We start from the raw sequence: 12,897 nt of genomic DNA, 5'->3' as shown, positions 1-12,897 counted from the left end.
GAGCAGTCTCTGGGTGAAGTCTCGTAGAGAAAAATGAAAGAGCAGCCCATAGCAGTCAGAGGATTTCAGCCACTGTGACCTGTCATACGAAGATTCATGAGGATTGTTGCAAGTCTATGTACGCCAGGCATCGACAGCCGCCTTTAGCGGATGAGGAGAAAATGCAAAGTCGGTCCATAAAGATGAGCACAGCCAGTACATGTGCCCAGCTAGACAGTTAGACATGTCCTTTCAAATCACAGGCACATGCAATCAAATCCTAAGTCGACCTAGGTCCTGTGAACAGTTTACGTATTGGACAAAGTCATCTTTTGGGTCTCCTGCCTACCTTCCGATCAGGGCCTCTGGGCAGTCTGCCGGCTGCCTTCCAGTGATTTTTGGAGAGTAGGATCCTGCTGGGATTATTGATCAGCAATATTTGAGTTGGGGTTACTCGATGTGTCCAGCAAGTGATCTGTTACAACTATTTTGTGCTGCAAGTAACTTAAATATGTGCCTCTGATGATCATGCTGAAGACGCCATATTGCAGGAAATCTGAGATAGTATTGCTGGTCTGATCCCCACAACAGTGGGATTAAATCTTTCAGCCGCCTGGAGACCTCCGCAGAGAAATTGTTGGACCGGCGTATTGTAGAGCCATCGACCAGTATAGTGCCAGCAGCTCGGTATGCTTTCAAAATAGCCAGCTTGTGCTGACAGTTCAGGAGGCGGCATATACAGAAATCCCTCCATGTCTGTACCTCCATATTTTCCGGGACACCAACCAGACGCAGATTAATATGTCTAGACCTGTTTTCCTGGTCTTACATCTTCGGATCATGTCGTTGGACCTCCTTTATTGTGGCGTCAACTTCGGGAGAGAGGGTCTCATGGTTGTCCTTCAGCGCACTAATCCTACGTTCATTCACGGTACTGTGTTCAGCCTGTACATTGATGCGGCTGTGTACATCTTTAAACTCCTTCATTATGTTTTGCACAGTATTGTTGTTCTCCCTAGTGCGCTGGCGAATGGCTTTAATTTCCGCAAGTATGATCTAAAGCTGCATCTGGACGTCCATTGTGCCAAGGCGTCTGGTGGATCGGCGTGTATTTGCAGACTTGGTGCTGTTCCCTTCGGTATGGTCAGCGTCCAAATTCGAGGGTGACCCAGACATATCCGCAGTGTCAGGGCTTGATCCTGCAGGGTCGTGAGTCGTCACCCCTGCATATTATTGTGAGCTACACAGAGGTAAGATTTCTCCTGGCACACTGGTTCATAGAGTGCAGATCCAAAGAAGCACGTGCCCCACAGCAAGCACTGATCTAATTTAATGGGTATCATGCCCTCACCAACGGTAATTGTAAGTGTGATATTTGCACAGATATAGTGAAGCAACTTCCATGTAAGCATCAGCACTTGTTATGACATAAAGCAACGTTCCTCAACAAGCACCACGTCAGGGCTGCGAACTGGTGCAAGGATCAGCCATACATGGGTGCTCAACCACCCTGCAAGGTCCATGAGAGAGTGGGACTGATCTGCAGTGAGCAGGAGCTTGTTTTCAAAGTGCTGACGTTGCACCAACCTAGTCTGTGACACGGACACCCAGATGAGACTGTACACACACCGGCGTGTCTGGCATTAGCCCACAGTGCGTCCGCCTGTAATCCGCCGGGTTAGGTGTGTGGGCCAAGAGCACTGATTCAAATAATATCTGCCTCCTCCAGCGCATACATGATATATAGTCATATATAACGCACCTGTACACCTGTTTGTAGGCACAACAAGACAAGGGAGGGTACAGAGGGAAGACGAGACAAACTATCTTATTACGCCTTGTGTCATTCAGATTGTGCAAGTGCGGGAGGGCAATGAGCAGGGGAAGGGGACGGGAGAAGTGCAAGGTAGAGGGAAAGGGAAAGTGTGATCGGGGCACTTTGCTCTGGGTAAGTGTAGCCAGGGCAGCGCGGCTCTTGCTAAGTGCAAGGAGGCGGGGGACTGTAGAGGTCACAGCCCCTAGTGCGTGAGGAAGTGCAGGGGAGACTGGTACACAGTGAGACTCTGGTGGTATCAGAGCAACCAGTCAGCCCAGCAGGCAGATAGGTCAGCAGGGGAGAGAAAGCAGAGGAAGAAATGAGTGTTGAGCTGCTTCCGGAACTTCAAGTGGTCCAGCACATATTTTTAAGATGGGCAGGGAGGCTGTTCCAGAGGGAGGCACCTGCCGAGGAAAGTGATCTGCCCCGTACACTCTGCCTGGAGAAGCGGCTAACCCTCAGAAGGCGGCAGAGCAAAGGGCTCATGAATAGCCATCTTGCGTGCTCCGTAGTCTTAATGTAGCAATCCGATATCCATTGAGACATTTGTTGTGTGTGAGCCTGGGGCTCCCTAAGGCGGCGATTCACTCCATTGATCACGTACCTCCAGTAGGTGATCAGCGGCACTAAACCTGTGTCTGTTGTATCTCGCTAATGAATAGTGCACGTAGCTGATAATGGCCATCCGTGCCCACCGTTAGTGGACCTCGATGCACAGAGTGGTGTACGGACAGCGGGGCACCCCGTGAGTCTGTAGCCCACAATATAGCATGGGCGTCACTGTCCCATGGCAGTCTGCTCTGCCACACAGGAGACGAGAGCACTATCTCCACAGAACAAGTTGCGCTGTAATTAGGTCATCCGGTACACGTCTCCCACGACATCATATACTGCTGTTGTCTTCCTCTAGCTTCAATCGGAAGCGGCCATAAGGCGATCAGGCCTGCTCCTCACCTCGGGAGCTCTGTTAACCGGTGGCAATCTTGCTCGGGCTCCCGAGCAATTAAGTCTTATACTATGTGTATAAGACCCTTCCGAGGAATCCATGAATCGTTGTTCGGCATAGCATATGCATACACAAGGCAGTAACCTTAGGGCTCTACATGCCTTATTAAATCTATTGCATGTACAGTGAAGTAATTTGTTTTTCTGATGCTTCATCCAGACGTAACCTGCATAGTTTGTAATGCATGCAGTCATCCCCGCTCCAATAGTTCTCTACTTTGTAATCGCTTGACAATGGTTTTGTATAGGGGAGAGCTGGACCTAGGCAATGTTGCATTTATAGGTCATGTGATTCTCTTATTGCTTAGGTTCACTCCCATTACCTGCAGGCTCCCTCCTCGGCACACAACATGGTTTTGCCTCTGTGTATTGCACTTCATAGAGACGGACCCACACACCCAAAAAATAACCCTTTAGTGTTTGAAAAGATGTAGCCTGCTAAAGTCAACGAAAAGGTGAGCTGCATCCCACATAAGGTTGCAGGGATACCGCAAACACCAGACGGGGGCACCAAAGCAAACCTGTATAAGCAGTTCAAAGACATTCTGTGACCAGAATAAGTTACATATGGAAAATTATGAGAGTCACCTAGGGGGGGGGGACTCTAGAGGGAGACCGGATCTCTGAGGGCATTCTGAGCTACCAGCTCTGTGAATCGACTATTGGAGGCATTCTTGGTAGGTTCGCACAGCAATCCTGCAGTTAAGCATTGAGCACTCCTCGGTCTTGTGCTCTGTAGTAGATCCTTGGCGAAAAGGTTGTGTCCTACCAGGGGATGTGTTTTATGAGAAATGGGTTAAAGCCCGTACTACCATTACCTGCCACATGGAAACCTGCCCCAGGAAGGGTCTTATGACAATTTTGTATGGAAGTATTTCTCATCTGGGTCTACATTCACAAAACCGTAAATGGTGTGTTAGCTTTGAACAAGCAAACATCTTGTGCACAAGCATCAAAGTGGATTGCGGAGCAGAGACCGAAAAAAAGACAGCCTGAAAAACCATGCAGACAATGCATATATGCACCCCTTGGAAATTCTGAGGGACCTGCTTGCAAATTCACCCACATATTTGCAGCCCCAGACAGTGGATCACCCTGCAGCCATAAAGCTGGTGCTTCTTCTCAAGATTGCAGACAGGTTTCTTAAGCCCTCTTATCATGATCACTGGGGCACAGGCGGATTCACCTCTTTGAGAAACCTGCAGCACATGGCAATAAGTTGCAGAATCAGAACTACACCTTCGGCATGCCGTTATTGCATAGCCTTGGCTTAATGATGAAGCAAGCCCACAAATGCCCTCCCTCAGTGAAACGATTCCCAAGCAAAATCCGGCCTCAAACTGTGCACTCACCACTAGCCTTTGGCAAATGACGATTCACTCTTGGAGAGTATGAAATTGTTATGTGCGCATGTGGATAACTGGCATTCATGACAGTGGACAAGTGATCTTTGCACCGGTCTAATAGCTTACAACTTGACATTTAACCCTCTGGCCTAACTGTAAAGAGGCAGAAAATAACCAGACTCTGAGGCAGTTAGAATGTTGTTCCGGGATCAGTCGGAGGAGCCAGAGAAGCAGATGGAAAAACCTGGAGTTGGCCAGTTAAGGCTGTGTTGTAAGGGAGCTCAACATTGTAGTAGAGTACAAAGAAAGAGCCTTCTGGAAGGCTTGACTCTGAGGTGAGGCTGGGACGAAACAAAAAGATACTGAAGAGTGAGAGTAGCATGCTGTGCCAGTTATCCCAGAAGTAGGTGGTTGCTGCAAAGTCACAAGAGGTGATGAGAAGTGTTGTAACCCTCTTGTTTTACATTTGGAGAGTGGTATAACCAAAGAAATGTTTGTCCAGTGAACTTAAGGTTCTTGCCAGAGTGTTTGTGACGATTTTAGATTTAAGTTCATGTAAACATTTAAAAACCCGACAAAGCTTTAAAAACAATATGCTGGCGTACTGGAAGCCAGTGCAAGGAGAGTCAAAAGGTTAAAACCTTTTAATGCTTCTCTTAGGAAGTTTAAAAATCAAATGCACAGCCGCAGACTGGGCGACCGACAGCTGCTTCAAATGACAATCTGATGTGCCTGTTTAAAGGGCATTGGCATAGTCCAAGTGGCGATTAAAGTTGTGGTGATTCCTGCACAAAGGGGGTTGAAACAGACACCAAAAAAAGTTTGTTGCTCAACCTTTGTTTCTTTTCCCATGTGACACAATATAAAGGCACATCTGATAGAGATCAAGAGGAGTATGGGAAAAGAGCTGTTCCATAAAGAAGTGTGTACCATTATTAGAATGGAAAAAAAACTGATCCAAAAGGGCTTTTATTCCCCTTTACCATCCTGCATTCCACAACGTTGTAGAAGTAGGTATTTGAATTCCCCAGAGTGTCATCTCAGGTGTAAGGGACCAATACATGAGGATTTTGTTGCCCAGAATATACCCCCTTTAGAAATGTGGTTGAACTGTTTGAATACATGCTACAGTTTTCTGGAAATCTCTTCCACCTGCTCTTGTCCAAATAGAAATCTTCCTGAGGATTAGTAGTATGCACAAGACCCATCTCTCCAGAGACCAATACTAAATAGTCATGACTTTATTTGCTTATTTGTAATAATGCAGATGTCACTTTCCCAGTAGGTCAATACTATTACTATCTCAAATCCTTCTGGGCAAAGCAATTAAAAGCAACCACATTAAATTCTAGAGAGCCATTTAATACACAAATGACAATTGGGAGTCTAGGAACCAGGATTGACAGATACAATCACCATTATGAAAACTTTACCTAAAGCAGGCACTCCAATACCACAAGCCATGACCTCATGAATAGAACGCCTATGTGCCCAGCAACCACAATCCAACCAAAGATATGCAAGCAACAGTGATGTTGAAGTGCCTTTAATCCTGAGACCATACACAAGGAAGCATCTTCTTGGAATGTGCACGAATCTCTGTCGCTCCATGCCAACATTAGTAAACAGGCCTATTAAGCCTTATTGACTTCAGATTGTAGGTACACTAGCATACGAAGAATGTAGTTTTTAATTGAAAATGATGTGTTCTGAATTGGGTTGGTTATATTTTTTTCTTTTATTGGTCTGTGTGCTGTTCATTCCATTCCCAGTAATGTGTAATCTACAGGCCTTCTGCAGTCCCTCCTTCCGCCCTGAGAGGAGCTCTCTACTTCAGAAGGCCTCCTCTAAGGACCTTTTTTGACTCAGATAGCCATCCAACACCTTCTGTTCCCCTGAGTGGCCTTGCCGCTTTTTATCTATTCTCTCTCTCCTGTCTCTGTTAAGTGTTTTGCGAATAGCAAGGGTGAGGTAGCACTCTTCAAAAATGTTAAATATGTAGTTCAAAAAGAGGTTTGTGGTGCTAAATGTATGCATGAATCATGTCTAGTTTGAAAGTATGTTTCTTTGTGTTTGTGATGGCAGTAACTTTAGAGAGCATGAAGTCAAAGGTAGTAATGGAAAGTCAAACAATCTGAATGCATGCTTTGATTTCTTAAAGGTTGCTCTGTACAAAACTGTACCAACTCGTCTGCTATCTCGAGCATGGGGACGCCTGAACCAGGTTGAACTGCCTACTTGGCTCCGGAAGCCGGTCTACAGTCTTTACATCTGGACCTTTGGTGTCAACATGAAAGAAGCGGCTGTGGAGGATCTTCATCACTACAGAAACCTGAGCGAGTTCTTTCGGAGGAAGCTGAAGCCACAGGCTCGACCTGTCTGTGACATGCACAGTATGGTGAGTGTGGGGCCTGTCTGCGACCTGTAGGATAGTGACAGTGTGGACTGTTTCCTCTGCAGTATGGCATGTCTGGGCCTGTCAGTGGCATGGACAGTGTTGCTAGTGGGGGAGGGGGGGTGGGGGTCCATCTGTTGCAACCTGTAAAGTATGGAAAGTGTTGAGCCCGTCAGGGCCCTGCACATTAACATCAGTGCTTATCATTTCTGGCTTGCACAGAATGGTGTGTGTGGGACAGGCCTGTGACCTGCGCAGTATGTTATTTTATAGAGCTTTAATATGCTATTTGTGGGCCACTTGGACTCGCAGAGTATGTCGAGTGTGGGCCTCTGCAATGAGCATAGTGTGGTGTGTGGGCCTCTGCAACCGTTTGGGAATGTCTGTGACTTGTACCCTAATGTTGAAATCGGGGCCATCTTCAACATGCTCAATATGGTTTCTGTTGGGTTGTCTGTGGCATGTGCATACTGGATAGGGCAGGGTCATCTGCAACATGGAAATCATGAAGAGTTATGACCAGGTCTGTGATTTGCTCATTATGGGTCTTCCTGCTATGTTTGTAGTATGTCTAGTGCTAGCCCCTTTGCAGAGTGCTGAGAATGGGGAGTACTTCACCAACCAACTGTGACACGTTCAGTATTGTGAGTGTGGGGCCTGCCTATGACGTGCATTATGAGGGGCACAGGGCCACTTGACAACCTGCATATTATGGTAAGTGTAGGGCACATTTTGATAAGTGCAATGTATGGAAATGGTATGTTAGACATACACTATGGTGAATGAGGAGACTGCCTTTGCTACGGTAAGTAATGCACGTCATGGTGAGTGAGTGGTTCTTCTCAAAGGGTGAAGATTAGTGAGTCGCTCTTTTGTGATATGCATGATCTGATTAGTGAGCGGTACATCTACAATATGCTTAATACCATAAGTACGGTGTGCCCATGTTGGACTTGCACAGTATAGTGAACTATGGGCCCCTATCTGCTGCAAAGTTTGATGAATTGCATTGCACTGCTGTAATATTGTGAATGCAGCATTGGTCTGTACAAATGTTCAGCAATATGTAGGTTTACTCATTTTTCATTACAAGAGAACAGACAAAATAATTGTGTGATACCATACCTATATTTGATTTCACAGTCGCACTTTTCTCCCTGTGTTGCAGATCAGCCCTTCCGATGGGAAAATCTTGCACTTTGGGCATGTGAAGAACTGCGAAGTGGAGCAAGTGAAAGGTGTTACCTACTCCCTCGAGACCTTCCTTGGGCCACGGACATGGACCGATAATTTACCAGTTACCAGAAGTAAGCATCAAGAGCCATGAATTCACTTTGGACTCCGAGATCTAGACATTGTACTAATAATAGTGATTTAATTCCGGTCCTCTCATTGCATTTTGTGAAACTGGTTCTTACATTCAGAATAAAATAGGCAGAGTTTACACTGGGCACATTGAGCCAAGTGATAGGTTGTGCTTTAGTACAAAACAGTCTGGTTTGATCAAGAAAATGATCACCTTGGTCCGATTAGCTGGTCATTCCAAAATATGTTAACTGGGAACACATACAAACTCTGATGGATGCATTGCCTCTGTTAGCTGTAGAAAAAGTCCCACCTTGCCGTATTCCTCTGCAGCCCCGCAAGCATTGTGTGTAGACCTGTGTGTGTAGACCTGGTCAAGGAATAAGACTGGTCTTTCTTCTTGGCTTTACCAAAGTATCTGCAAATCTGGACTGGCTCCACTCAGTCCCGGCCCTACAATATAACCAGTCACCCCCATCCCCAATTGTTACTCTCCATTGGCACAGATCTTTGGCTGTGTGGCTGAAGTCTCTTTACACACTCTTTTCATTTGAGGAGGAGCTTTGTCGTCTAATACCTTACACTAACACGGAGCGGCGCAGAGTCGCCAGAGTGTCTTTTGCGGCCTTAGGCGGCACAGTGGGTGAGCTTTACCAGGGTCATATGTGGGCAGGTACCTCTTTCCTGTGCTTAGAACATTCTGTACCCGATAAAGATCTTTGACAGTCACTCTCCACTATAATGGCAGTAGTAAATTGCCTCAAGCCGGTTTGACTTTATTGCTAGACCTATTTATTGTGGGTGAAGGATGAGCTTGAGGCAGCCTACCCTCTACTCTCTCTCTTCTGCTTGCTTCATTTACACTCTGTGTCTGGTGACTGCAGGGTCGGTTATCGGCCCTTTGAGCCAGTGATAGTCCGAGAAACAAATTTTGCATCAGAAATAAAAGCTTTTCTAACTGACCTGACGAGCCAGTCCATATTGAGAACATGCCTCATCCCACCTCTCAAAAAGCTGGTCCATCTTCGATGAATTCTCCCGAGACCTGCAGGTTAAGGCAGCCTGTGGATATGATTAGTGATCTTCAGGCCAACCACAACCTTGTACCTGTACAAGAGATTCAAGCTACTCCTGTGAAGGAATCCTCAATATTTCAACCTATAAGAAACCACATATCAAGGGCTTATGAACCTCATCGCTCTGATTTAAGGAATCCGGAGGAAAAGCTTTCCAAAGGCAAAATAAGTAGCACAGTGCGCCCTCTATTTTCACCTATAGCAGGACAGAAAATCAGACTTTTTTACTAAATCACTGGGCTCAAGTACTGCAATCTGGGCTATGAATCCTACTAGATGCACAGCCATTCTAGGTTGTACTCTGATGAGCGTGCTAACCGATATGAGTATGATTGAACATGCTGATGCGGTTATTGATGCAAATAATGCTGAAGACCAAAGAAGTGTGATTGAACAGACCTGTGATGTTTGCGTCAAGGATCTCCAACAGATCTGACTGATTTTATGGCACAGGAGATTGGAGTCATAGCATTGCCTATCCCTTCAGGATTTACGGAGCATACAGGTGATTGTCCTATGCACCATACACTATGAGAGGCAGACAATATGTTTAAGTTAACTTTGCCAAGTCTCTCTGCTCTCAATGTGGTTCTGAGCTCCCTGGTCTGTCTTTACGATCACATCTGCGAGGAAGTGAAAGGACATACCACAATGTTTAACTCTACTGGTACAAAGGTTGAAGATCTTGAAGTCTGTTTGGGCCGCATTGTATCCTTTGGCCCTGCTTCAATTCTGGAGAAACCACAGAACATTCCTAGATCTGGGGGACAATAAAAACGAAGTGATAGTGAGTGAGGAGTCCATTCTGGAAGCTCCCATTCCGTCCTCTAAATCTACCAATTATGATTCCAGTAAGAGTGGTGATGCTGGAAAATGTGGGTGCGTAATGGATGGAGAACAGAAACCCTGTTTGGAGCCACCTTTGCCCAAAAATGGAACATTGAAGAAGTCCAAAAAGCAGAAACCCACTCATAGGAAAAATTATTCTTCAAGGAAATGTATGCGAAATCTCTCTCTCCCAGATTTTGTTAAAAAAGTGGGAGTATCCAGAAGGAACCTAATACATGTGTTCACTCCTTTGTTGGAGAAAGGTTAGTCTTTCCTGACACATTCGGCAAAGAAGGTGGCCTCGGATCCATCTTGCTTGGCTGCATAATCTTTAATCAAGAGAGATGTTATCATTCCTATTAGCATGGATACAAATGTTGTGGGGGTTCACCCATACTTTTTTCCTCTGAAAGCCCCCACAGAGTACTCTACTACAGAGAAGATGGTAGGAGCAGATATAGAATTTTGCTCCCAGAGTCGAGTGGAAGTAGGCCTACAAACTCAGCTTACCTCTTGGCCTCCTTCAGTGGACTGCCAATTGCAAGCGTTACCCCATGTGGGGTAAGGCGCTGCAAGGCCCTGTCTTCCACCTCTTCAATTCCTGTTAAAGGCAAAATCCCCGGTCTAGCTTAAGCAGACACCAGTGACAGGGGGTGTGCAGACAGAGTTGCCTTTTGACGAGCAATTCCACCCCTTTCATTGATACTGGAACCTCTTCACTGCTGCTGGAAAAACGTAATCTACTGGGCAGGTTGAAGATGGGTCAACAGCAGTGGTCTTATGTGGTCCCGGATACGACAGTGGGCCCTTCGGGCATTTACAATAAGTCCTCCACAAACGTTAAGTCGACGGTGGAACTACCTAACCCAGCCTTTTGCCCCTATGCGGTTCCTACAGCTGAATGTGGCTTATCTTATCTTCAAGGAACTTGCAAAGCGCAGCATATGCCCAAAGGCAACATGGCGCTGAAGCTACTGAGGTGAAATTAGCCAGGAACAGGGACTACAAGAGAAAGGTCTTCAGAGCCAGACCGATGCCGACATGGTGCTCGATGATGGGAAGGCATAGAGGAAAAGTATTCCAGGCCTTGGCGGCCTCTACGGAAAAGGCACGGCTGGCCAACCTTGCCAGTCTAGCCCGAGGGGGCTGAATAGTCTTCAAAGATTGAGAACAGTGAGGTCTGGCAGGTATATAAAAACAGAACTTGGCCTGGAGAAACTCAGCTCCGATTGTATGCAAGGCCTTGTGCACCAAACGGAGCGATTTGAATTTAATACGCTGCTCAACAGGGAGCCAGTGCAGCTAGCGCAAGATCGGAGTCATGTGTGCACGGAAATGAGGATGGAGAACTGCTCTTGCTGCCGTGTTCTGAAGTTGCTGGAGCACATGCTGCAGGATAGCAAGATATAGAGTTGCAATAATCAATATTGCTTATGACGAGAGAAGAATCAACCAGAGAGTGAAATTTCACTGGGATGTATGGAAGGACTCTCCGGAGGGTCCAAAGCTTAAAACGCACCTTCTGGCAGACGGAAGAGACTTACTCGGCCATAGACGGAGAGGCCGATATTTTAACCCCAAGGTCTTTCAATGAGGAAACTGGGAGAGGAAAGGGGGCAAGACTCTCAGGCCAGAACTTGGGGGTCCAAAAAAAAAGGGTGATGTAGTACCCACCACCAGCACCTCTGTTTTCTCCACGTTCAATTTGAGCCAGTTTAAAGCCATCCAGTCACCAACCGATTTCAGGCAGTTACTCAACTGACCACCAGTCTCAGGTTACAAGGTCTCAGGTTTACAGGGTTCCAAGGTTACCCTAAGGAAGGTTCATGGGAAATTGTATATCCATGCAGGTTGGAGGGTTGGAAATCCGCTCAGTAACACCTCATCCCAAGGGTTTGACTTGCAGCTCCTAGGGCCCAAGGGAAACTCATTCAAAATGAGATCTAAACTATGGGAACGGGGAAACCTTGCAACGGTAATGCATATGCAAGGATTGGTTCACCAGTGGTTCATCGCTCTGGACCATAAAAGATCCTGCACCTTATGAATAAGATAAACTCTCAACCTATTTCTGATAGGAGGGCGTTGTCCCTCTTACCGTATGTAACAGACCTAAAATTACTGTTCTGGAACTCGAGGGGAATACTCATATTTTAACAAATGTGGAAACCGATTCCTTGAAAAGTGGCTCTTTCTCCAGGAAACCTGGCTTACGACTCCACCAATTCTAGATGGGTTCTGTATTTTCTCAGAGGCAGCAAAACCAAGCTCTGGGGGCTGCCCGGCAGGGGGTTTGATCATAGCTATCCGTATTGGTTTGGGCTTAATTGCCAGATATGTTTTGAATTCTACTTACGGCCTACTAGCATTTGAAGTCTTGAAGTCCGGGAGGAAAACTTAACATTCTATTGGTTAATATCTATTGGAACAGGGGTATGGGCTGTTGAAGAAATACATTTGTGTTCTAAACAACCTTTTCGAAGGGATTGTGTCCTCCGACGTATTCCTTATCTTTGATAATTCGTCTCCAGCTTGCTGGCCTCGGAAATTTTTTCTCTGTAGAGGGCGCTGCGCGTCGACGTCTGCCGAGTCGATGTCCCTCGACAGCCACCGTATCAGCGCCGACATCACCATGCCCATAAATAGCCACGCGCGGCGTCCGTTGCTCAGTTCCGTTTTTCCGCGCTTCGTGGGGCCTCGGAATATCGTTGCTCAGTTCAGTCAGATAAAACCCCTTCTATTTACTCAAATAAACCAACTCGTTCTCGATGGCTTCTTCATCAGAACCGATGACTCCGCGGTCCGGCTTCAAAAAATGTCGAGACTGCGGTAAGAAAATGTCGATAACAGATCCACACAGGATCTGCTTGTGGTGCTTGGGAGTCGAGCACCATTGTTCGGAGTGTGAGGACTGCATGTCCATGACGGCGAAAGCCTTGAAGGAGCGCAAGGGGAAGCTCGAGAGAGGTAAGTCAGTCAAAACCTCCTCGAAAGTTTCTTCGGTCGAGGCATTCGTCTCCTCGCCGTCGAAAGCATTCCCATTCTAGGTCTCGAAGTAGCTCCCACCATTCATCGAGATCTAGACACTCAAAGAAGAGACGTCGAAGATCCCCTTCCTCGTCATCTTCTGCTTCCCCAGAAAGGGTC

At 46.5% G+C, this 12,897-nt stretch overlaps 1 protein-coding gene across 6 annotated transcripts in view; it reads left to right on the top strand.

Moving 5' to 3' along the window:
• PISD (phosphatidylserine decarboxylase) overlaps positions 1–12,897 on the top strand; it is a 502,520-nt gene that overhangs the window by 400,177 nt on the left and 89,446 nt on the right. For all 6 annotated transcript variants that reach the window (XM_069619816.1, XM_069619818.1, XM_069619821.1 and 3 more), the window contains 2 exons: positions 6,308–6,544; positions 7,710–7,848. In XM_069619816.1, the coding sequence (XP_069475917.1) occupies positions 6,308–6,544; positions 7,710–7,848 (376 nt within the window). The remainder of the gene's footprint in view (positions 1–6,307; positions 6,545–7,709; positions 7,849–12,897) is intronic.

This window comes from Ambystoma mexicanum, chromosome 10, assembly GCF_040938575.1.
Source record: "Ambystoma mexicanum isolate Mex_15411 chromosome 10, UKY_AmexF1_1, whole genome shotgun sequence".
Classification (NCBI taxonomy): domain Eukaryota; kingdom Metazoa; phylum Chordata; class Amphibia; order Caudata; family Ambystomatidae; genus Ambystoma; species Ambystoma mexicanum.
This window is presented reverse-complemented; position numbering and strand designations above follow the sequence as displayed.